This window comes from Procambarus clarkii, chromosome 89 (genome assembly GCF_040958095.1).
Source record: "Procambarus clarkii isolate CNS0578487 chromosome 89, FALCON_Pclarkii_2.0, whole genome shotgun sequence".
Lineage (NCBI taxonomy): Eukaryota > Metazoa > Arthropoda > Malacostraca > Decapoda > Cambaridae > Procambarus > Procambarus clarkii.
Window position 1 is genome coordinate 10,351,691 of NC_091238.1, and position 24,066 is coordinate 10,375,756.

Consider the following 24,066-nt stretch of genomic DNA (forward strand, 5'->3'; position numbering starts at 1 on the left):
ATTATCCATCAAAATTATTTTATTCATTATAATTCAGGAAAAAAGAAGATCAAGTACAATGAGAACTCGAGAGATGATTTGCTGTAGCATTGGAGACCTGTCAAAGAGAGGCGGGGGATGCGAGCTAAATAATAATGAAAAAAAAAGATACTGCCACACAATGAAACATTCAATTATTATACTGTTTTCCCTGGAGAGTCCCAGCATACTGTATTGAACCCCACACTTGAACAAAGCACTCCACTAATATTAACAACATTTTGTAGTTTTCTTACTGTGTTTTAGAATTGATAACATTTTGGTTTTCATGACATTTCGTAACATTTTTGCATTCTTCCTAAGAATAAACAATATCTAATACATTTGTTGCTTATATTAATCAGAAAACTTTCATAAACATTTTATTTTACAGTATTTGATTTGATATTATGAATGCAATCTTTTATTTTGTAAGGGAATAATAAAAAATACTTATTTTTTGTGAAATTTATGTAAACCAAGAGTTTTGTTATTTAACATTTTACCAATGGAAAATATTGGTTATACTGTCTACACTCGGTAATCCAAATCATATGGGGCCCCGCCTTCTATGAGTTAGCCAAACTTTTGAACAAGAATATCCAAAATGAACAAATTTGCTATTTTGTGTACCACAACCCAGGTACTCGTGCTGTTTACCTTGCATTTTCATTGTTTACCCACCTACTCCTAGTTCCTCCCACAGTTTACCCATTCACTCCCACAATATACCTGGCTTCTGCAGTTTACCCATGTACTCCTGCCATTTATCTGGCTTCTCCCAGTTTACCCTTGCATTCCCACCATATACCCAGCTTCTCCCGCAGTTTACTCGCATACTTCCGCCATTTACTCAAAAATGATGAACAGGAATTCACCCAAAGATCTGGATTACCGAGCTTTTTCAGAGTTTGGAAATTTAAATAAAACTTAAACATTTTAACTGTACAGCAAGTGCAATAAACATTACAGTCTTATAAATAAATGAAAAACTCATACAAAGAAGGATGTGATGAGCTTATTAAAAGATATAAAATATATTTTGATGATCCTAGAAGCATTATTCTATATCACAAAGACATTGTGTATATCTTGACTATGTCAGTCCTTGACTACGTGGCTTCAACAATGAGTTGGCAATGGGAGGAGTACTGTACTAACACTGACAATGCACTTCTAAAATTAAATGCCTTTTCAACATGAATTAATTTGTTGCTTTGATTGTGGTTGACCTATATACAGTTACTTAACAAATAAACAAATGTTTATTCAACTTATGCCACAATCCTTAAAATAATCAGTTAACAATATACTGTACAGTAATGAGCATCGTCAATATCTAAACTGTACTAGACTGAAGACCACGATCTCACAGCATAATATACTCTTCATATGTGATGATATGAATACATAACAATTTATACATTTCAAACCTATTTTGCTAAGAACACAAAATATATATCGTTATTATTGACACTTTAAATTAAAAGTGTAAACTTTATCATTTATGTTTGTTTTATTGACACAAGGCTCGTGTAATACCATATTTTGCTGCACATTTTATATTTAGGGTTTCTTTATACAGTTATGAACTTTGTAGTGACAATCATCACATTCAAGCCACATTTTATGGTATTATGCTTTGACATTTTCAGTCATTAAGAAATGTTAACCACATGGGGCAAGAATCATACACTGATCAGTCACACTACATTTCTCTAAAAGGTCCTTTTCATTTGGCAGAATCATCACTGACTTGGTATTCTATCTCATTGCAGGACACCTGGATGCAACTGCCGCCACGAGTGCAGCACCACGTCCACTACCATCTTCAGAAAGCATAAGATCAAACTGAAATAAACAAGTACAAATTTAAAATGTTAATATTAAAGGAATTTCTTAATGCAAAATCTAAAATATTAGAGCAGAAATAAGACTTTAAAACATATTTCATACACAAATAGCAGCTTCATACAGTAAATACTACGGTGCTTACAAATTATGTTATATGAAATGCCTGTTACTAGGAATCTGTTTGTCTATGGTACTTTGTTCCCTTTCTGAAATCTTCCCTGGATATTTTAACCATCTCTAAGGTCTCAGCAAGTTAGAAAGCAAGCTAAATATTTATTAACCCTTGAAGAATATAATAATAATAATAATAATTTTTTAGGTAAAAATACATACAAAATGAGTTACAAGCAGAATGTTGGATTTCTAGATGGAGCTTGTATATACTATGCCTATTAAACTAGTAGATAGAGGGGCAGTCTATGGCATGATTAGAAAGGTCGTTCCACATTTTGGGACCCTTGATGGGCAGAGCATTTCTAGTTTGGTTAAGTCGGACTCTTGGAATGTCCAAAACATACTTGTTTCAAGTGTGGTGCCCATGGGTTCTGTTACAACTCTTTTTTAGGGAGCATTTTAGATCAGGATTAGCATTACAGTTCAGAGTTTTATATATACTGTACAGTACAGTATGTGTGTGTGTGTGTGTGTGTGTGTGTGTGTGTGTGTGTGTGTGTGTGTGTGTGTGTGTGTGTGTGTGTGTGTGTGTGTGTGTGTGTATGTATGTATGTATATATGTATATATATATATATATATATATATATATATATATATATATATATATATATATATATATATATATATATATATATATATATATATATATATATATATATATATTATATATATATATATATATATATATATATATATATATATATATATATATATATATATATATATATATATATATATATATATATATATATATATAAAGCTTCCCATTCTAGTAGACTACAGTATACACTAATACTGTACATGAAAACATTCTCACTTCACTATAATATGCCATTTCATGTAAAAGAATGTAATGGACTTTTCCCAATTCAATTTGAATCAAGATTTATTAAATAAAGTAGGCCTGCTGTATTAACAATATCACACATTGAAGGTCTTGGTAGTACAGTCGAGTTCATTCTCGACACACAATCTAGAATTCCAGGTTTTAATCCCAGGCAGCACAGAAATAGTTGGACGCATTGTCTTTCACCCCCATGCCCCTGTCTACCTAGCAGTAAATAGGTACCCAGGAGTTAGTCAGCTTGTTATTGGGTTGCATCCTGGGTGGGGTCAGTAATTCGACCCTGGGGGTAAGGGGAGCCTTGGTATAAGCCTAACATGTACTGTATGTATAACCTGTCTTCCTGTTCCCCGACACAATGAATTATTATTATTATTGCTAACAATTTTCATTATAAAATGGCAGCCGAACTCTCCACAGTACCTGCTACATGGCAGCAAACTTCTGAACTATAATGTGCGCTTGACGAATGCAGGGACACCAATGACCTTGGTTGGCCTGGTGATTGCTGGTTACAAAGCCCCAACCGAGAGCCAAGGAGTCCATGAAAATCTTGAGAAAGGATGGAGGAAGGCGCCAGGGATCTGAACCCCAAAAACCCTGAACAGGAAGCTGGTGGCACAGCAACCAATGCATGGCCACTGGAGTCCAACCCAGCAAGAGCAAAAGGGGCTGCCCTGAAAAAAATCAGAACTGCCATCGAAGCTAAAACCCTGCCCAAGGGAAAAATGGGAAGGGCAAAGTTCAGGCTTCCACACAATTGCTTGAGCAACCGCTGAGTCACCCAGCTCCCCTTCAACACCGGAACCTTAATTGTTAGGTGGTCACTGCTTGAAACCTCTGAACGTCAAGAGGCAAATGAGTGAGAAGAGCCACATGGGGGGAATAAGTCCCCACATGGTTTGGGGTTGAAGGTATCACCGACCCAACAGGCAGCATGATGGAGTCAGAACGTATGATCATTGCCAGGTGACACAAGAGATGAACAACCCTCAAATTCACACAAGGTGAGAGCAGGCTTGGAAGAAGTATCCACAGTACAACCGAACCCATGAGGGTTTCCAGGGCCTGCAGGAAGCCTAGGCACCAGGAATGTTATGCCGGGCACTGAACCCTTTCAGAACAGGCAACTCCTCACTGCCAAAAGCCAATGGAAAATTTAAGTGGATGACAAGAGAATTCAATCGCACATATCCTAGGCTAAGCCTGGGCACCTTCTTCAATTCTATCATACAACTTGATAATTGTCCAGAACGGACTGAAAAGCCGTCATTTCTCCATTTTCTGATATATTGTTTGATCATCATAAAAATAATTGGTATACTCAATTATAATGTCATTATAATTGAATTTTATTTCATTTCATGATAATTACTGTATTGGCATAATAACATTTGCAATGATAACCACATTTACTGTACATAGTAAGGTGATCCTGAAATGATACCAGGATATTTTCATGTGTCAAGGTGTAATCTACTACATACAAATAGAGCTATTATGTCCCCTAATATAATTAATGGTATAAAAACGCATACAATAATAGTTTAAATCAACATATGATGGCAACTGCATTACCCCCATGAATCAACATATGATGGCAACTGCATTACCCCCATGAGTCAGTATATGATGACAACTGCATTACCCAGTGAATCAACATATAATGACAACTGCATTACCCAGTGATTCAGTATTTGATACTGTAACTGCATTACCTCCATGAATCAACATATGATGACACCTGCATTACCCCCATGAATCAACATATGATGACAATGCATTACCCAGTGAATAAACGTATGATGAGGAAAACCACACTTTGAGGGTTAAGAGACAAAATGGCAGGATTGGTATTGGATGTCCTGAATTTCCCTCTTAAAAGTTGTTTGAAAAGCAGGAAAAAAGAGACATTTCACTACAATGCTTTTTTTTCTCTTTTTTAACGAATACTTTATCAACTTATCATTACATGATTAAATATTTAAATAAATCTGATGTAAATTGAATAAAATCTTTATGTATTTGTGGCAGTCATAGATGGAGGACCAGGATACAATGCCTTTCTGGGGGGAGCCCTGTCGGCTCCCCGGAGCTATCCAGGCTGGATGGATATGTATATTTGTCTGGCATCAGTCAATGCATGGAGTTCTGCCTACCGGGGACCACGAGCCAGAACCTGGCCCCCTCTAGAGAGGCACGAGGAGCAATGGCCTATAGAGACCCCCCTGTGGTTGGGAGCATTCTATGTCTGCCATTGACTGAGACAGGCACCCAGAAAGGTAGGCACCCCAAAAAAAACCTATTCTGGTAAAATTATTGCGACCGAAAGCCGAACAGGTGGACAGAATTCCCCAAACAAAAATTAGCAAACAAGCATGACGTCATCGTGTCGCCGCGCCGCTGTCTGTGCAACCCCCACCTCCCTGGGAGGGGGAAGGGGGAGCCCCAGACCCATCCACCGGTGACCCAACCTACAGTTCTTGGCTGATGGAAGTCTGGTGCAGTCGTGCCTCTGGCTCCAGTTTTTCGTTGCAGTTCTGTGCCTTGTGGTGTGGGCTGTCCCTTCAGGTGGTGTGTGAGCCGGGAGTGATATTCCATGGTACTCGGGCTGCATGCGCCTAAGGTTTCCTTCCCTAGGTGCCTGTAAGTACTGCTCTTGGGGCTTGGGGCCACCTTCCACAAGTCATCTCGGGATCTACCTCCACTGTGCCGTTTACTGCTCGGTATTTGGCCGCCCTTGGAGTCAGCTGGGGTTTTTCTTACCCTGGTTTGTCTCTGGGTAGGGGGTAGTTTTCGTCACTGCCAGGGGCGCTGGGTACTGCACAGCTAGTTTTCACCATTAACAGCGGCCGGCTCTGTTACGCCTGAGTACGCTGTCCTCTTGCAGGATATTTCTTTTATTTTTGTTTTCTGCCTGGTGGATCGTCTGCTGTTCTTAGGGTGTCTTTATCTCTCCCTTTGTGTGGGTGGTCCTCCCCGCTTGGCCCCTGTGAGTGGACACATCCCGGGGGTTCAGTTTTAGGAGTTTTGTTGGTAGACTTGGGCGCCAGTTCGCAGTACCCTGCCTGGGCTTCCCTTAGCGTGTTACCAAGGCTAAGGACCCTGGGAAACCCCACAGGGGCTACGTGGTCCGATGGATGCGACTCCTGAGTTCCCTCTCGCATCTTGCGAGTTTGAAGGTTGCTTTGTCCCCTTGTCTCAAGGGGATACTCACCGGTTTTGCCTCCGCCATGCTGCCTGTTGGGTCGGTGATTGTTTTGACCCGGAGTTGTGCGACGTGTGTTGTCTGTTCGTACTCCAGTTCACCCAAGCTAGTGATGATGATATGCAGGTGCAGGCAGCTAAGGGTTTCATGCTAGATTTAGGTTGCTGCAACGCGCTCGGTTGGTTGCGACCCCGGATGCCCTGAGACTGCCCCGTTTTGGTTATAGGGACCCGGAGTTGGGGGTGGGAGTCGCTTCGGCTCTGGTTCCGTCCGCCCCTCCTAATCCTTCCCCATCTGTAGTTCATTCGATCCCCCTAGGGTCTAGTTGGTGTTGAGACTCGGGCGGTCTCAGGGGTGTCCCCTTCAGGGGTTGTGGCAGAGGCATTCAAGCCTGGTCCTTCTGCTGAAGCTTCTGGGTCTGGCCAGTGGGCCCCCTTCGTTCCTGCGCTTTTGGCAGCTCCCACCTTTTCTTAGGAGGTGGGGGGTTTGGAGGCTGGCTCAGCCCCGGGTCCTCAGGGTGAGGTTCCCAGAGTTGGGGAGAGGTTGGCTTGGGGGCTTTGGGCCCCGTTGAACCCCCCCCCTCCTGGGTTTTTCTGCCCCCGAGCGGGGCTTGGTGTTACAAGGAGAGGGATTTTCTTTCGCTCCCTCCGTGTACGAGATGGATTTGGTGTCCACCCGTCCCTGGGCTCGGTTCCGTGATCCTGCAGGTTCTTCGGTTCCGTCTTTCACGGTCCAGGAGTTCGCAGCGGTGCAAATGTTGCTCTGGAGGGTTCGAGTCGTTCGCGGATCGACGATCCGGCTCAATTCGGACTGCTCCCCGGTGATTCATTGCCTGAACCGAGGGGATTTGATGCGGTCCTTGGCTCTTTGGGGATGGTTGCTTCGGGTGAATCGTCTGCCGATTTCTCGGGGTTTGGCTTTCCTGGCAGTTCATGTCCGGTTGGTGTCAAATGTCCTGGCGGACAGCCTGTCTTGTTTCCATCCCCTTTCCATGGAATGGACGGTCGACACCGACTCTTTCAGTTGGCTGTGCCAGACGTTCGGGACTCCGGACATGGATCTCTTCGCGTCGGCTTGGTCGAGGCGTCTCCTGGTATACGTGGCGCCCCTCCCCGACTGCGAGGCCTTAGGGGTTGACGCCTTCAGGCAGGACTGGGCGAGGTGGGGTTACCTTTACCTCTTTCCCCCAGTTCAGCTGTTGCTGAACTGGGGGAAAGAGAAAGGTCCTGGCTCGCTTGGAGACTTACCAGGGAAGAGTTGTCCTTCTGGCTCCGTGGTGGCCGGCCCAGCCTTGGTTTCAGGCACTGCTTGCTTGGTGTCCGAACCGGAGGGTCTTCCCGCGGCTCCGCGGGAAGATCTTTGAACAGATCGGTCCAGCCCGGTATGAGGGTGATTCGGTCTTCGCCTCGAGTCTTTGCGTCTGGAGTTTTTGACTCAGGTTTATCATCACTTGTATGGTGGCGTCGTTGTTGGTCTACCACCTGCGTGCTTCGTCTCGGCAGCAGTATGAAGTTTCCTGGCGGTCCTTCCAGTTCTTCCTATCACTGCGCGGGTGTTCTTCGGTCTCTCATAGGGTTTTCTGTCCTTTCTCTCTTGGTTGTTCCAGAACGGTCATCTTATGCCCAATACTGTTGCCTCGTATCATGTGGCGCTGGCAGAGCTGCTTCAGCTTGCTTTCGGTGTTGATGTTACTTCTGCTCTGTTTCGCAAGCTGTCTTGTTCATTGTTTCACCTCCAGCCTGCTCATGTGCCTTCTGAGCCGTCCTGGTCCTTGGACCGGGTGCTCTCGTTTCTCTCTTCTCCTCGGTTTGTTGTGGCCCCTTCCATTCGGAATTGTTTTTCTAAAGCTCTTTTTCCTGTTGGCTTTGGCTTCTGTGGGTCAGGTAGGGGAGCTTCATGCTCTCCTCTGACACCGGGGTTTCTGCTCCTTCGGTCCTGGTGGTCGTTTTGTTCGGTTGCAGCCGTGTTCTCTTCTGGCGAAGAACGTAACGGCTGCATTTTGGAGGGGGCCTTGGGTTGTTGATGCTTGGTTGGTCAGGCTGGGGGTACGTCATGTGTTGTGTCCAGTTGCGGCTCTCCGCCGTTATTTGCGCGCCACGGCTTCGGTGGCCGGGAATGCACTTTGGGTTGACCCGGGTTTCCCTTCCCTATTCTCAGGCTCAGGTCTCTCAGGTTGTCCACAGGGTTATTAAGTCTAGCCAGCCTGCGGTTTATCCCCGTGCCCACGACGTTCGTAAGTTTGTGGCTTTGGCTGCCATTTTTGGCAACATGTCTTGGGTTGACATTCGGGCGCAGAGTTTTTGGAGGTCGAACAGGGTCCTGGCTGCTTGCTACCTGGTAAATGTTCCGGGGCCAGGTAGGGCCTGCGTTGCCTTGGGTCGGAGGTTGTAGCCAGTTGTCTCGACTTCGCGTTAAGGAGTGAGGACGAACCGCCTCCCGGGTAAGACCCTGTTTTTTCCTTATCTTTGGGTAGTTAGCTCCGGGGAGCCGACGGATCTCCCCTCCAGAAAACCAGCGTTGAATGCAATGAAACACCATTTTCTGAGTGAGTCCCGGAGGCTCCCCGGCATCCGTTCCTCCCTCTGTTCAGCGGTGTTTTTCGTGCTTTTTGACATCCAGCCTAGGAACTGTAGGTTGGGTCACCAGCGGATGAGTCTGGGGCTCCCTCTTCCCCCTCCCGGGGAGGGGGTGGGGGTTGCACAGACAGCGGCGCGGCGATATGATGACGTCATGCTAGTTTGCTCATTTTTGTTTGGGGAGTTCTGTCCACCTGTTTGGCTTTCGGTCTCAATAATTTTACCAGAATAGGGATTTGTTTTGGGGTGCCTACCTTTCTGGGTGCTTGTCCCGGTCGATGGCAGACATAGAATGCTTCCAACCACAGGAAGGTCTCTATAGGCCATTGCTCCTTGTGCCTTCAAGCCTCTCTAGAGGGGGGGCCAGGTTCTGGCTCGTGGTCCCCGGTAGGTAGAACTCCATGCATTGACTGATGCCAGACAGATATACATACCCATCCAGCCTGGATAGCTCCGGGGAGCCTCCTGCACTCACCCAGAAAATGGAGTTTCATTACATTCAATGCTGGTTTTTTGCTAAGATTTAGAAAAAATACATTCTTATGACATGAAAATCTGTCTATCTCATTCATCCATACCTTGATCCCTGGTTTGATAAGTTGTGAGATCTGCTCAACCATAAGGTTGTGGAAATGAGGGTGGAAACGGTACACAGATCCATCAACACCCACTGTAACACTCTCATCATTGATTCGGTTGAGTAGAACAGAAACACCCGCTGCCGTCAAAAAAGCAGCCCGCTTTGAGACACACTTGCAAACATAACGAACATTTGCACAGTCAGCATCAGTGGCATCATTGAATCCAAGTTCTTCTAGGATTGCACGACAATTGTTGAAATCGCCAACTTTATCACTGAAATCAAAACAATAAATAATTATTTAATTTAGATTATATAAACTGGTGTATGCAATTTTATGGAGGCCATGATATTTCCATTAAAGTTTAGCACTTTTATTTATATATTTAATTTATTTATTTATTTACAAGCAGGTACAATGGGTTTTTGAGAGTACATAATATTGGGGTCACTTTCATTTAAATTACCATATACCAGTTATAAGAAAACTAATTTGTTCCATTAATATTTCTGCATCACTGCCTGCCATGTCTTATATATTATACACATTCACATATTATGTACAGTATACAATGAATTCTTTATTGAAATTCTTCAATATAAAAATTTGTTATAGTAATTCAATACAAAATCTTTAGTTTACCTTTCAATTTCAGAGATATATTTAGTGAAGAAGGATCCTTTTTCTTGAAGAATTTCTGAAGTGTAGCCTCCAAAAAGCAGACCTTCAGAAACTAGCCTAACAAGAACTTGTCGGGCAATTTCACCCATGTACATTCCACTGATCATTTTCTCAAATCTATTGGAAAGAAAAAATATATAAATTCTAACAGACTTCCACTTTAATGAAATGGGCAGAATGAAATTCTTAAATTTACATGCATTACATGACTGGTGAGAGGATGGTAAGATAATAATTGTGTGAAGCATATAACATTATGTGCATTCTTCACATGACTGGTGAGAGGATGGTAAGATAATAATTGCGTGAAGCATATAACATTATATGCATTCTTCACGTGACTGGTGAGTGGATGGTAGGATAATAATTGTGTGAAGCATATAACATTATATGCTGTCTTCACATGACTGGTGAGTGGATGGTAGGATAATAAACAAAAATTTTTTGTTTATTAAAAAAAAACCGTAAGGAAGGGAACCTCCAGAAGGACGCTCCCAAAGGGCACAAAGGCAAATAGAACCAAACCCTATGAGAAGCTCCCCCAAAATCGTACTCATACAGGGAGGGAAGATATGAAAACCCCCTACCTCTATAAAAGGAGATCCTTCTCTTAGGAAACCAAGAACCATGTTGAATCGAACAGCACCCAGAAGCTCACATCCAGCTCCCCCAAACCTCAGAAGGAGCACCCGAGGGCCATGGGGCAAAGCCAGCACCCACTGTTCAGGATAAAAAAAAACAGAGCCCAAGGAAGAAGCTTCAAAAGAAGGAGGGAAGGCAGGAGGGGGGATGAAGCTGAAAATTAAAACTCTGAAACTTCAGCAGGACCAACCAGTTCAAATGCTTTTGCACCTGATTTGGAAGGGACAACCCTCAGAGGTGGCTGAGCCACACCCAAAGCTAAATCCTGCCCCGACCTAGAAACTCTTAAGACACTTCAGGGCCAGAAGCTGGGGAAAAGGGAAGATTAGGAGGGCAAACCATGCCTGAAGGGAAAGGAAGAGGAGGTGTGGACGGAGCCAAGGTGGAGTTCACTAACACCTCGCATTCTAGGTTCCTAAACATCAGATGGGGCAGCTCAGGAACATTCATCCTGGCAAACAACCTAGACTGCTGCAACCTAGCAAAATGAACATGCAAAGCGGTTGCTGCCTGGTACGCCCTAACTTCATCAGGAGGGTCAGAAAAAGTAGTCACATGGGAAGAGCAAATGCCACAGGACTCAGGGTTGAAGGTGTCACTGACCAAACAGGCAGCATTGCAGAGGGAGAAAGAGCGATCGCTGCCCAGTGGCGTGGGTTATGGACATCCTTCAAACTTGCACAAAGTGAGAGCAGGTTCGAGGGAATATCTATAGGACCACCAAACCTGCAGGTAATTTCCAGAGCATGAAGGGTAAACCAAACAGGACACCCAGCCACTGGGAACACTATACTGGGCCTAAAAGTAATCCGACACAGCCTGGGTTATGTGGCTGTGAAGGCCAACCTTGGCGTGCTGAAGGAAAGCCCGCGAACCACCAGTGTGTCCTACTAGCAATGCCGCACCCAACCCGAGTTAAGACAGGAAAGCCACAAGCCTCCTGACTCATCCCTGGATGAAGGCTGCCATAAATGAAGAGACCTCTAATGGAGCAACTCCAGAACACTCCAAATAAGATAACTTGGCAATGCAAGGGCATTGCTAAAGAGCACATAGGGAAGGGATCACTGAGCACATGCAGCTCCAAGCACTCTCAAAGCCAGGCTCACACTATACCACGGTGCACAGGAAGTCACTAAGGGCAAACACCACACCAGTTACTAAACAGAGGAGCCTGCACGAAAGAGAAGCAATCTGGGAACCACTACATCAGCGAAAGAACTGATAGCTCAGACCCTAGCAGGCAGTGAACCACTTCTCCCTCCCCTGAAACAAGTGGGGGAGGTGGGGCAAATGAGCTCTTGTTAGTTTCAAGAGAATTTGACTGTTTACATAGTTGGGGGAGTTCATGAGGCAAGTTTCGAGGCATCTGTCTCTCTTGAACCCAGCAATGGTTTGTTTTGACTTAGACTTTCTAGTTGCCTTCCCCCATTAAGGTGGAAAATGTCCCCATGTGAAGGGGTCAGGTTCTAGCACTGGTTTCCCGGTAGGCCCAAAGAACTCCACGGCTTATGCGACCTGGTAAACAGGAACCATCTCTTGTGTATAGCTTCAGGGAGCCACAAGGGACTTCCCTCCAGAAATCGGAATTTAAAGAGGGCTGAGGTGACAAGAATAACATAAGAGTGGCATCATAGATGTGCGAGCCAGGGTCACATAGACTGAGACCAGCTCAGACAGGTTAGACCGAGGTTGAAGGCCAGGGGATTGAGGAAGAAGGTCCGCATTCTCCTGGTGGTGCACAGATGGAATTCTTTGTCTCACTTTTTATGCTTTATTTACCTTGCTTTTTTTTTTACCTTTCTGGTGGCCTTTTTTTTGGTTAGGGTGATCTAGAATTCCCTGATCCTTGCACTTTTATAAAGAGATCTAGATTTTGACCTCTGATCCCTGGTAGGCTTATAATAAATCACAAGGGCCTCGTGTGGATTTAATTACATAGAGCTCCATGGATTTTATTTAGTTTGGGGCAATAGGAGCCCTCCTAGAAAAGAACTCATTTATGAAACTTATACTTACAGCTGCTTTCCTGGGTTTACTGATTCCCTATCAACATTGTCATCATATTCTGTACGAATGAAGTCCAAGCAGCCGTTATCTCCAAATGCTCCCCATTCAGTGTTGATTATCACCTGAAAATAATATTATTAAATAAAAATATTTTTACTCAAGTGTGTAAACTTCAGCAGGATGCATGTGTCAATTGCTTCTTTACTCAGCTTCATTCCTTTGATATTAATCAGTAGGATAAAGATTATACTTTTGTAGTTTAAGCCATAAATTACTGAAAAATGTTTTAATACATTCCAATGTATAAAACTACAGTGGAATGTAAAGTCAATATAAAATAAATGCATGCCTTACAGTCATTTGTAAGTCATAAATCACAGAGTAACAGCTAATATAGTACGTACCCCCGTAACTTCATTGGGGGTTCCATCATCCTTGAGTTTGCATGAATAGAGAGAACACAATAGAGCACAATACAAAGCACAATAGTGAATACATTAGTGAGCACAATGGAGACCACAATACAGAGCACAGTAGTGAATACAATAATGAGCACAGTAGTGAATACAATAATGAGCACAATAAGCATGACAGTAGGAAACACAACAGAGAACACAATAGAGGATGAGTGACTAACTATGAGGTAGACTGGTGATTCTGAGTGTAGGCCCCAGTGCAGAGACTACCAAAGATTTATGACATATTAGTGATAGGATCTATGGTGTGAAGTAATTTTCAGACATCTTTGAAAATGTAATACGCCATTACGAAACACGTTCAGGTGTCAGACCATAAATAAAAATGAATTTTGGAGAATTGATATTTCCATTACCAGTACCACCGACAGTGAAGAAAACATAAGAAAGAAATATTGAGAAAATTCGTGTTAGAATTATTAATCTTACATTTTTGTTCAACAACATATGTTTACAAGAATGACAGCTACCAAAATATACTAATATATATATATATATATAATATATATATATATATATATATATATATATATATATATATATATATATATATATATATATATATATATATATATATGCACACACACACACACACACATTACAATGCAGAATAAAAAAGATGTGATAAATACCTGTGGCGGATGATTGACTTCACCGTCCCACAACTCCACTTTCTCCAGCTTCTCCATGTAGCAAGCATTTGTTCCAGTGCCTGCAAGGGAGAAAAGAAAAGAAGAATAAGCACAATCATGTAAAACTTGCTCTAACAAACAGTTGCTATTTTAGATTTTAAAAATAAATGTTCCATCAAATATTTACAAATAATATATTCAAATTATTAAGCTTTATCTAACCATAAAACATATTTTAGTACAGTTTAAAAACAGACTTACATATACTGTATAATAAATTTTCTTAAGAATGAAACTACCTAACCACATGGTGGGAAGCAGCCAAATAATATTACCAAATAGAAGGTAATGTGCTAAATACTGGGGTGGACCATTGTTACTTTGTTGAGTTTCTCTCAACCTTGTACTTGTCTCTTTGGCCTTTTTTCCTTTCTGGGGAGTCAGTTTTTTTTTCAGAAAGGCTGATCATGAATGCCCTGCTCACTGTGCCTCTGTGATGTAGGATATTAAGAACTCCGAGACTTGTGACTTACATGTGTGTGTGGAGGAATCTCAGAGCAGCTAACAACAGTGAGCCAACGTGCCCCTCCCCCTTCCCCCAGACAGTGGCATTTCATTACACTTAACACAGGAGTTTATCAGTAGCAGTATCAATGTAAGTATTTGAACAAGGGACACTTGCAAATAGAGTATCTAAAATTGTTGTCAATTATATAAAGTTGAATTGTCTCCCTTTAGTAAATCAAAAGTCTGCCACATAGTTTCATATTCAAGCCATTGCTATTGGTTACAGGAATGCTAATATACATCTGTAAAAAATCACAAGACTTCTTTTCTCTCCAAACAGCCTCTATATTTTCTCAAAGCTAAGAATACACACGATATAACAGCTTTGACCTACCAACAATAACACCAATTCGACAGTTGCTGCTCTTCCAGGCACAAGACATGAGTGTGCCAGTGGTGTCATTTAGAACAGCACAAATCTTGATGCTGACATCCTGTTTTGAAAAAATTTAATTAAATAATTTATAAATACACTGTGTATTACTCCATGAAATGGAAGAAAAAGTTATGAGATGAAGAGAAGTGAGAAAGCTTAAAGCTAAAGAAGCAACATTCACCGACCAGAAAGCATGCACTCCTACAGAAAACTTTCTAAGTTCATTCATATCATTTTACAACATTTTGAACATAGTGGAAAATATTAGAAGAAAGATTAAAGCTATGTACTATTATTACTATTATTTATTAAATATTATTTTTGTATGAATTAACAAAAATTCTGAGGATGGTCTTCAGTCTTGATACTCTTAAATATATTTTCAAATACATACATCGTGAGATATAATACTTTGTAAAGAAAATATATTCGATAATGGAAAATATGGCGAGAGAAAGGAGGTGGAACATAATGCAAAGGGTAAGCTGGTGTAACATTTACAAACAATACTTTTAGGATACCTATTAAAAGACTATCTCAGTAGAGTCAAAGCTGATACATTGAAGGTCAAACATAAGGCAGAAGGGCAGTTTAAACACCTGCAAGAATAAATTGATTATATTTATATATAAATCTTATATGTTTACATATTTAAACATGTAGAATATTCATTGAAAGTGTTGTACTGTGTATTAGTGATAAACAGAAAATACACTCACCCCTCGTCTCGCAATAGCTTGTTTGAGCAACTCCACAACGTCTCGACCCTCGACCCCCTCGCATCTAAAGCCTTTAGTCCAGTGTACTAACCGAGCCTTGGTTAACCCCTCCTGTTTGCAAGGGAAGCTGAATGTGAAGCCCAGAGGAAGCAACTCTTTCCCAAGATCTCGCTCCTTAATGAAACTTGCAAGACATTCTGCTATGTGGTCGAAGAGCTGAAAACAAAAGAACAAGATATAATTACAGTAGCTAGAATATTGATATTGAATTCACATAACATGTATAATGCTGCATAACAGGAAATTGCTTAATACACAATACATAACTACAACAATTTATTACTTACTGTATGGTATTTATTACCTCCTGCATTTGTTATAACAGTCTGTATTTTTATTACTTGCTGTATGCTTTATTATCTACTCTTTATTACTTTCTGTATTTGTTATTAATTATTTGTGGTTATACAAAGAGAGCCACGTTCATGGTGTTCCATTTTCTATATAAATATTGCCATACATTATTCCAAAACTCACTGTGAAAGGTAGGATAGTGGTCGGTTGTTCTGTCAGTCATTATATCATTTTAAAGCTGAATGTAATGTATTCATTCAAACAGGCTTTCTTTATTTTCAAAAATACTATATATGCAGTGAAATATCTATACAGAAATTAATTTATATAGACAAATATTTAAGCTAAGGATGTTCTTGTAAAACCACTTTATATAGACGGTGGATAAACTGTAAACACAGACTGAGGTCAACCACCTATCTGGTGAGTTTTATTTGTTTGTTTTCACAATGTTTATTTGGATCATGGAATGTTAGTGAATATCTTCCATGTGCTTTCCATGTTTCCTCTGTGGTCTCTCTCTCTACTCCTTTTTGCCAATCAGCCCGACAGACATCATGTCCATAGGTCACTCACATAAAACCAAAGCTGCAAACATTAGTGAAATACGTACTATGATATATGAATGCTGCTCATGCCTTTACACCAGCCATAGCTCTACTATTCAACAAAACTCTTGGGTGTTATACTTTTCCTGATATCCTTAAAAAAGCAAGAGTAATGCTAGTTCATAAAGGAGCTGATACAGCTGACATAAACAATTACAGACAAATACAGTAAATTTGAATTGTAGTCTTCTGTTTATTTAGTTAAAATTACGTCTGTTGTACTGTTGCAATTTCTGCTGTGCCATCTATCATCTAATTATTATCATTCTTTTTTATTTTTTTCCCTTTATGCTTTGATCTCGATCAGTTTTAAGTTTTGGTCTAAATGTTTTTACCATACTTGCCTGAAACGCTGTGCATATTAGGTGCTTTAGGCATAGTGTGTACTAGTTCTATCTAGAAATCCATCATTTGTTAGTAACTCATTTTGAATGTATGTACTTTTACTTGAATAAACATTATCTTATCTAATCTTATAACAAACTCTGTCTTCAGACAACACACAGCCCCTCTGTTTAAATCCCTAAACATGCTAAACATTCACTCACTCTACACATTTTCTTGTACTATTTACAATTACAAAATCTTGTTCCTAAATAATAATCCCGCTCTGAAACTTTTTATGTTGAACCCAAATTCTGCTACAATGTACATATATATTATTACGTGTGTATATCACGAAAATAAACACGTGACTAAAAATGTGACAGTGTCAGACCACGGAGGAAAATTGAAACAGGAATTTCCTTAAGTACTTTCGTATATATTAATACATCTTCAGAAGGAGTAGTTGAAGATGTATTAATATACGAAAGTACTTAAGGAAATTCCTGTTTCAATTTTCCTCCGTGGTCTGACACTGTCATATATTATTACATGTATTGGTTAGCTTAAAGACATGCCTGAAATGCTATTCATGTTAGGGGCTTTGTAGAATGCAAAGTCACTAACAAGATTGTAAATGCTTTGCTCAAGTACCAATGTTATGTATTCTCACAATCCAATGTGCCTTATTGTAAATAAATAAATAAAAGAATAAATAAATAAAAATAAAAATAGATACATAAATCAATCAATATACAGCATTAAATTAAATAAAATAAACATGGTGGTAGTACTTGAATGACTCTGATGAAATTCATGAAGACTGTTGTTATGTTTACAAGTGTTGCATTCCCTACTGATGTTATTGTTTTGATGTAAGTCAGTGACATTAGTGAGTGTGCAGTACTCTGGGTCGTGTACTCTGTCACATTGGCAGCTGCCTTCCTCTCATCACCGCTCTCCCCTTATCTCATCCTTATCATTTTACATTTCCTAGGAATGAGCTCGAGTATTTACTTGTCACTCCATCCATGTAACTTGTCCATGTTTTCCTGTAGCTCTCAATCTTTCTTTCTTCATTACTATTCTTTTTAAAGCTTTGCATCATCAGCACACATTGACAAGAGGGAACTGATTTTGCAGTTAGTTATCCATGTATAACAAGAGCAGTATGGATTCACACAATGATTCTTGGGGTTATTTCTCCCTAATCCAACATCTGAATTTATTAATTGATTTTTGAGGTATGGTTTCCATGGCAAGGTTATAATTATACCTACTATAAATGGGAGCATTACATGCTCCCATGTAATACTAACCTAAGACTGTATGTACAGTATAGACTAATGATTGGGTAATAACCATTAAATTTTCTAACATTTCTGAAACTAAGAAATTACAGTATAAAACTCCTTATTTCTTACCCCATCACCAGGTCCGACCATGATGGGTTGAGGAACAGCATAAATTCTACTGTCCATGGTACATTTGTCACCCAATTCAATCAGGAGAACTCTGAAGTTGGTTCCTCCCAGATCTAAGGCCAAGAATCTTCCTTTTTCTGTAAGGTAAATATGGAATGAGTATGATACACAGTGTTTTAAAGTAAGTTTTATAGTTTTAAAGTATGTTACAAAATGACTGAAGTGTCAAGTTTAGTGGGTATTTACGGAATGTGGAATAGGAGAACAAACCCCAAACAACCTATAAATTATGTGGAAAATCTTTGAAGACTTCTGATAAAGAAAGAGATCTAGGGGGTAGTTCTAGATAGAAAACTATCACCTGAGGACCACATACAGAACATTGTGCGAGGAGCCTATGCTATGCTTTCTAACTTCAGAATTGCTTTTAAATATATGGATGGTGAAATACTAAAGAAACTGTTCATGACTTTTGTTCATGACATATAAAGTTGTTTGGTCATGACATATAAAGCTAGAATATGCAGCGGTTGTATGGTGCCCATATCTTAAGAAGCACATCAACAAACTGGAAAAGGTGCAAAGACAAGCCACTGCTCCCAGAACTGAAGGACAAGAGCTACAAGGAGAGATTAGAGGCACTGTATTTCAGTGCCTTCATCCAGGTGGATGAAATACTGTATTTCATACAGTATTTCATCCACCTGGCTTATTGGGGAATCAAATTCTCAAGCTGAAAGTAGCAGGCAGGAGCTCTATCATTGCACCATCAATGCTGACTAAAAAGCATGGAGAATGATGGCGACTGCTTAATGGTTTATTTTTAAACCATTCTGGCACCAGTAAGATATCCAATTATATTCAAACTCCACATTAATGTGGTTTAGAATTTATATGTTTTGCCAAACTGATGTGTGTGGGAGGAATTGGTTGGTAGGCAAGGGTGTGTACTCACCTAGTTGTGCTTGCAGGGGTTGAGTTCTGGCTCTTTGGTCCCACCTCTCAACTGTCAATCAACTGATGTACAGAGTCCTGAGCCTACTGGGCTCTATCATATCTACATTTAAACTGTGTAGGGAGTCATCCTCCACCACATCACTGCCTAATGCATTCCATCTGTTAACTACTCTGACACTGAAAAATGTTCTTTCTAACGTCCCTGTGGCTCATTTGGGTACTCAGTTTCCACCCGTGTCCCCTTGTTCGCATACCACCTGTGTTAAACAGTATATATTTATCTACCCTGTCAATTCCTCTGAGAATTTTGTAGGTTGTGATCATGTCTCCCCTTACTCTTCTGTCTTCCAGTGTCGTGAGGTGCATTTCACGCAGCCTTTCCTCATAACTCATGCCTCTTATTAAGGGACTAGCCTAGTGGCATACCTCTGAACTTTTTCCAGCTTCGTCTTGTACTTGACAAGGTACGGGCTCCATGCTGGGGCCGCATACTCCAGGAGTGGTCTTACATATGTGGTATACAAGGTTCTGAATGACTGAATGAATGTGTTTGACAATGTGTGTGGTCAGGCTGGTGGATGAGTGCATGTGGGATGTGTGGTCAGGCTGGTGGGTGAGGGATGTGTGTGGTCAGGTTGGTGGATGAATGGGTGAAGCATGTGTGTGTGTGTGGTCAGGCTGGTGGGAGAGTGGATGAAGCATGTCTGGTCAGGCTGGTGGGTGAGTGGATGAAGCATGTGTGTGGTCAAGCTGGTGCGTGAGGGATGTGTGTGGTCAGGCTGGTGGGTGAGTGGATGAAGCATGTGTGTGGTCAAGCTGGTGCGTGAGGGATGTGTGTGGTCAGGCTGGTGGGTGAGTGGGTGTGTGATGGTGGTCAAGGTGGTGGATGAGAGGGTGTGTGATGGTGGTCAGAGTGGTGGATGAGTGGGAATGGGTTGGTGGTCATGGGTGTGTGTGATCAGGGTGGTGGGTGAGAGAGAGAGAGAGAGAGAGAGAGAGAGAGAGAGAGAGAGAGAGAGAGAGAGAGAGAGAGAGAGAGAGAGAGAGAGAGAGAGACAGACAGACAGAGAGAGAGAGAGAGAGAGAGAGAGAGAGAGTGTGAGTGAGTGAGTGAGTGAGTGAGTGAGTGAGTGAGTGAGTGTGTGTGTGTGTGTGTGTGTGTGTGTGTGTGTGTGTGTGTGTGTGTGTGTAATTACCTAAGTGTAATTACCTAAGTGTAGTTACAGGATGAGAGCTACGCTCGTGGTGTCCCGTCTTCCCAGCACTCTTTGTCATATAACGCTTTGAAACTACTGACGGTCTTGGCCTCCACCACCTTCTCACTTTGCTTGTTCCAACCGTCTACCACTCTATTTGCGAAGGTGAATTTTCTTATATTTCTTCGGCATCTGTGTTTAGCTAGTTTAAATCTATGACCTCTTGTTCTTGAAGTTCCAGGTCTCAGGAAGTCTTCCCTGTCGATTTTGACGACTGGGTAAACAAGGATAAACTATTCAACACTGGTGGTACGCGAACAAGGGGACACAGGTGGAAACCGAGTACCCACATGAGCCACAGAGACGTTAGAAAGAACTTTTTCAGTGTCAGAGTAATTAACAGATGGAATGCATTAGGCAGTGATGTGGCGGAGGCTGACTCCATACACAGTTTCAAATGTAGATATGATAGAGCCCAGTAGGCTCAGGAATCTGTACACCAGTTGATTGACGGTTGAGAGGTGGGACCAAAGAGCCAAAGCTCAACCCCCACAAGCACAAATAGGCGAGTACACACACACACACACACACACACACACACACACACACACACACACACACACACACACACACACACACACACGTTCGCTTCCCCATTTTCTTGTTCTTGAACAGCCTTGCGAAATTAAGTAAGATGCTTTAAGTGTTATGCAACATTTATTTACATTATAATCCTGCGGGAGGCCATATGTAATTATAAATATACCATTCCCCTTAGTCAACAACAAGTGGTCGAGTGTGGCATTATGCTCAAAATTATTACTGGATTGTGGCGCCAACAGGAAAGGAATATATTCTTTCCCTCCGGCTCTCCACACACACACACACACTTCATATTGTATAGCCTTTATTCACGAAGATACAGAGGCTTTTGTAACAATTTTGGCGTATAGGCTACATAGAATAAATTAATAATAATTCATAATTGATAACAGGGGCATTTAATAATCGGAAACGTGCCTAACCACTTCTGCGCCGCCTGGGATTTGCTCCCAGAAGTCCCAACTGAGAGTCGAGAACCAACTCGACAGTACAACCGGAGCAACTAATATCTAATATATTTTGATAAAGAAATAAGCTATGTACATTCTCCCAAAGATGCTACTAGACATATCATATATATAGTACTAACCGCACACATTATTTACATATTGATGTGATCAGCCGAGTGTTAAAGTGAACAGTCATCTGCTTCATCATCCATCCAACCTGCCAACTGCTTGTCCATCCATCCGACTCATCCACATTTTACCACCACTTCCACTTTTGCCCCCACCTAACCTTCCCCCACCTACGACCCCAATTATTACTGCCCTCACTCACGACCCCAATTATTCCTGCCCCCATCCACGACCCCAATTATTCCTGCCCTCACCCACGACCCCAATTATTCACACCCCCAGCCACGACCCCAATTATTCCTGCCCCCACCCACGACCCCAATTATTCACACCCCCAGCCACGACCCCAATTATTCACACCCCCAGCCACGACCCCAATTATTCACACCCCCAGCCACTAAATCTGCCCCAATATACCCTAACCACCCCATCCTCCCTGGCACCCAGCCCCCACCCACAAGCAGTGACTGCCTTACAAAATTCCCTGCGTGGCTGTCACATCTCTTGTGGAATATATAAATACTTACCTTTGCCATTGGGAAGATCTCTGACGTATGTTGGGAAGCATTTGATGGTGGCTTCAGGATTGGAGTCCTTGCCCAAGCCTTTGTTGATCTCCTCTTGGAGACAGTCACAAACCTCTTTAAGGGTCTCTTGGCTTAGAATTAACTCTTCGCAGATTGCTTTTACCTGTGAAAGAATAATTTATGCTAAAAAATAGAGTGGTCTGTGTCCTTATCTAAGATAGCAGCTTAAGAATTTTAAAACATATAGTTGCATATCGGGAGTGTGTTTAGTAGGGTCAAGTGAGGACTTAACTATCATATTGAGCACCTAGTTTACACATCCAGCAATGCTTAATATAAAACAATACATTTATGCAGTAGAGTCACAGTAAAGATAATATGAAGCAAAAAAATATTAAGTTTTTACATCATTTAGACACCAAATTGGAATTTAGACTTGAAACTCAAAATATGTTTAAAATAATACTTGTATATATTAAACACCTCTCCAAGATAACTTATGGATATAAATATATATTGTTAAATAAACAAAATATATAGCTATAATTGTTTTAGCTACACATTATTAAAATAATGATTTACAGGTAAAAAATGTATGTACAAATAGGGGGGGGGGGAGATGTATTTACAGTTACCCCACTTAAATGACCTGTATAGGGTCCATACCTGTGACCCATATACATAACTAATATAGGGTCCATACAGGAACCCAAATCCCTTCGCACCATTTGTTTATCCTATACGGTACAGTACAGTACTTCAAAAGTACAATACAGCAGCATTATTAGTTTCATAGTTTTTTATTTCTTACTTTAATTATTTAATTATCTATTTATTTAATTGCAATTAATCAATCCTTATGAAGGAGGAATTGGGTTGCATCTGTCACTGATACAGCGTAATTTTAAACGTGATTTCTGATTTGCTGTAACTTCTTACAGTTGAATAAAGAAAATATTATATAAATAGCGACATGGAAGTATTGTAGAGTCAACTGAACGTAGTGTGTGGAGAAGGTAAAAGATGGTATGGAAGTAGATTATGAAGGTTTGGGTGAGGAATGAATCCAAAGAAGATGGGAACTGGAACATGTCAAACGTAAACAGTCGCGGGGGATTTCTTGGTGGAGAAGTGCTCTGGTAGAGAGGTTTGTTTCTCTCTAATACTGTGTTTGAGTATGGCTTCATACATATGTATATATATCTGACTGTCCCAAGACACCCAACCGTATCTGACCGTCCAAGACAAACAACCGTATCTGACTATCCCAAGACAAACAACCCTATCTGACTGTCCCAAGACAAACAACCGTATCTCACTGTCCCAAAACAAACAATCCTATCTGACTGTCCAAGACAAACAATCCTATCTGACTGTCCAAGGCAAACAGCCATGTTTGTTAAGCAACAAAGTAATGAGTGTCAATACAAAACTGCTTCCCTCCAGAGGGTCCCGCGCCACCCCCCACCACTATCCCAAGGCCACAAAACATCCTTGAATAAAATATGTTGACAAGTCTGGGTGGTATGACAGGCTGTGATGTTACAGAAGAGCTCCTCATGTGCTTATCACTTTGTTTAACTAGTCCTAACCAAGTCCTGTACAACACCATTAATTCCAAATTCAACCTAGCCTAACTCAGCCTATGTGAGCTTATGCGTCAGTGATGTACATGCATTTTATTCCCCGAGTTATACAGTATATCTATAAAAGATTCGTCCAGGGTTGGAGGCCAGATGCTTGGGGCTAGCTTCACCCAACTGTTCAAGAAGATACATGGGTGGTATGTGACTATCCCAGCCTGGTCGGGAGTTGGTCATTGCTCCTCTCCCAGAAATATCGGTCCCTACATCTAGTTCCTAGAGTTTGTTCTTTACTTCCTTTGTTGTTAATACATCCCTGAGACCAGTCCTGAACATTCACACAGCCTCTGTCTCAATTTTTTCTCACAGTCTGTTTCAATCTCGATCGAGGAGGAATTATCAGGGGAAGGCGCAAAGCCATTACAACTATAAAGCACTTGGTCAGGATTTGAGATTGGACGAGGGAAAGGAATGGTGCCCAACCACTTGTTTGGTCGGGGATTGAACGCCGACCTGCATGAAGCGAGACTGTTGCTCTACCGTCTAGTCCAAG

The 24,066-nt window shown here is 41.4% G+C and overlaps 1 protein-coding gene across 9 annotated transcripts in view; it reads right to left on the minus strand.

Annotated features, from left to right (window-relative positions):
• Nucleotides 1-471: 471 nt before the first annotated feature.
• Nucleotides 472-24,066, minus strand: part of Hex-A (Hexokinase A) — a 100,676-nt gene continuing 77,081 nt past the window's right edge. For 5 of the 9 annotated variants that reach the window (XM_069317979.1, XM_045767113.2, XM_045767115.2 and 2 more), the window contains 10 exons: nucleotides 21,931-22,093; nucleotides 18,070-18,206; nucleotides 15,360-15,575; nucleotides 14,599-14,698; nucleotides 13,698-13,777; nucleotides 12,994-13,023; nucleotides 12,599-12,711; nucleotides 9,899-10,054; nucleotides 9,254-9,530; nucleotides 472-1,869 (listed from right to left, as the gene is read on the minus strand). In XM_069317979.1, coding sequence (XP_069174080.1) covers nucleotides 1,783-1,869; nucleotides 9,254-9,530; nucleotides 9,899-10,054; nucleotides 12,599-12,711; nucleotides 12,994-13,023; nucleotides 13,698-13,777; nucleotides 14,599-14,698; nucleotides 15,360-15,575; nucleotides 18,070-18,206; nucleotides 21,931-22,093 — 1,359 coding nt within the window. In that variant the 3' untranslated portion in view covers nucleotides 472-1,782. The remainder of the gene's footprint in view (nucleotides 1,870-9,253; nucleotides 9,531-9,898; nucleotides 10,055-12,598; nucleotides 12,712-12,993; nucleotides 13,024-13,697; nucleotides 13,778-14,598; nucleotides 14,699-15,359; nucleotides 15,576-18,069; nucleotides 18,207-21,930; nucleotides 22,094-24,066) is intronic. The other 4 variants (XM_045767114.2, XM_069317980.1, XM_069317981.1 and 1 more) reach the window with 1 other exon arrangement.